The sequence below is a fragment of the Pteropus alecto genome, unplaced genomic scaffold, assembly GCF_000325575.1.
Source record: "Pteropus alecto unplaced genomic scaffold, ASM32557v1 scaffold71, whole genome shotgun sequence".
Taxonomy (NCBI): domain Eukaryota; kingdom Metazoa; phylum Chordata; class Mammalia; order Chiroptera; family Pteropodidae; genus Pteropus; species Pteropus alecto.
This window is the reverse complement of record NW_006433024.1, coordinates 11,993,566-11,994,918: the sequence shown is the minus strand read 5'-3', so window position 1 is coordinate 11,994,918 and position 1,353 is coordinate 11,993,566. Positions and strand designations below refer to the sequence as shown.

General features: G+C 36.8%; 1 protein-coding gene across 1 annotated transcript in view; it reads right to left on the bottom strand.

Moving 5' to 3' along the window:
* Positions 1-1,353, bottom strand: part of TRIM44 (tripartite motif containing 44) — a 97,572-nt gene that overhangs the window by 57,231 nt on the left and 38,988 nt on the right. The window contains exon 3 of the mRNA XM_015586401.2: positions 716-955. Within this exon, the coding sequence (XP_015441887.1) occupies positions 716-955 (240 nt within the window). The remainder of the gene's footprint in view (positions 1-715; positions 956-1,353) is intronic.

The following is a 1,353-nucleotide window of genomic DNA, read 5'->3' as shown; positions in this document are numbered from 1 at the left end:
TTTGTTTTTTTCCTTTTGTTCATTTTTTTATATATATATATATATAATTTTAATGGCTGCCTAAACTATTTTTTGAACTAGATTCTGAAAGTCTGAATATGTCACTTGGTAAAATTCCTAAGATCCTTTTATTCCAATTAGAAAATAACAATGAATATAGTTACTATATTCATATAGTAAGAGTAATTGAACATTTATCTTGTGTCTTTCTTTCACATTTTTATCCTAAATGTCCTAGCCCACATGCCTCTCTTAATCGAGCAGTTATGCCCTCAATTTATGCAGTTGGCTCCATTAAAAACCAGCCTGAGGAATCCTTTTATTATTCACAAAATCAGTGCAAAATCTTTCATTCTGGCCTGCTTTAGTTCTGTTTCCTGGCTTATTCTCATTCAGCCCAGTTCTCATCCCTATGATGACTGTCAACTGCCCTCTTCTCTGGCAAGGATTTCTGGCTTCCTTCCTTAACTGTGATTAGTATTTGCCCCACCGACTGTTCTCCTTCAAGTCATGGTAGCAGGTGCTGGCTACAGGCCCTAGTGGTCAATACTTCCATGCTGGTATACACACCATAGTCAAAACACTATTCCATTTCCAGGCTTTCAATTCATTCATGCTTAAGAGCCACAACAGGGCATTTCCAGAGCTAATAAACATGGCAGTCAGTGTCCTCCAATTTCTCCTGCTACTAATAATTATGGGAATTCTCTTTTACCTCTGCCTTTGGCTCAGCTGATTCATTAGAGGTATCAAGTTGTTCCTTTGCTTGGGCCATCTGAGTCATCAATCTGTCCATGTGAGACTGGATGTCTGCCAATATCTCAGTTACATGAGCTGTGGCCATTGCTTCCTGGATATCCACTAGATGAAGGGCCTTCTGCTCCTCATACGCAATCACTTTCTGAACTTTCTTAAATTCCTTCTGTATAAACTCCTTCATCGGGTCCCGAGTTACCTGTAGAACATAGACAAATAAGAATAAGTTCGACGCACAAAGAAACGGAAGGGTAGAGCTGTTAATGTAAATGGTAGGCAGCCACAGCCAAAATATGGTTCCTATCTGATCCTAAAGTTTTAGGAATATCCTCCAAACAGTGTTCCCCTAATATCTTTAATGAAAATGCTGCTAATCTTTTTGCCTCTTTCATTCTATATATCCTTCCTTTTTTGTTTCTTTCCTTTTGTTCATTTTTTTAATCAATAATACACAATTACTTTTAAAAAATTTAATAGATGAGTACATATGGTAAAAAATGAAATTCTTCTCTCTCCATTTCTATACCATTTCCCTCCTCAGAGAGAAATTACTGTTAATAATTTGGTATGTATCCTTCCAGTCATTTTTCTGTGTAG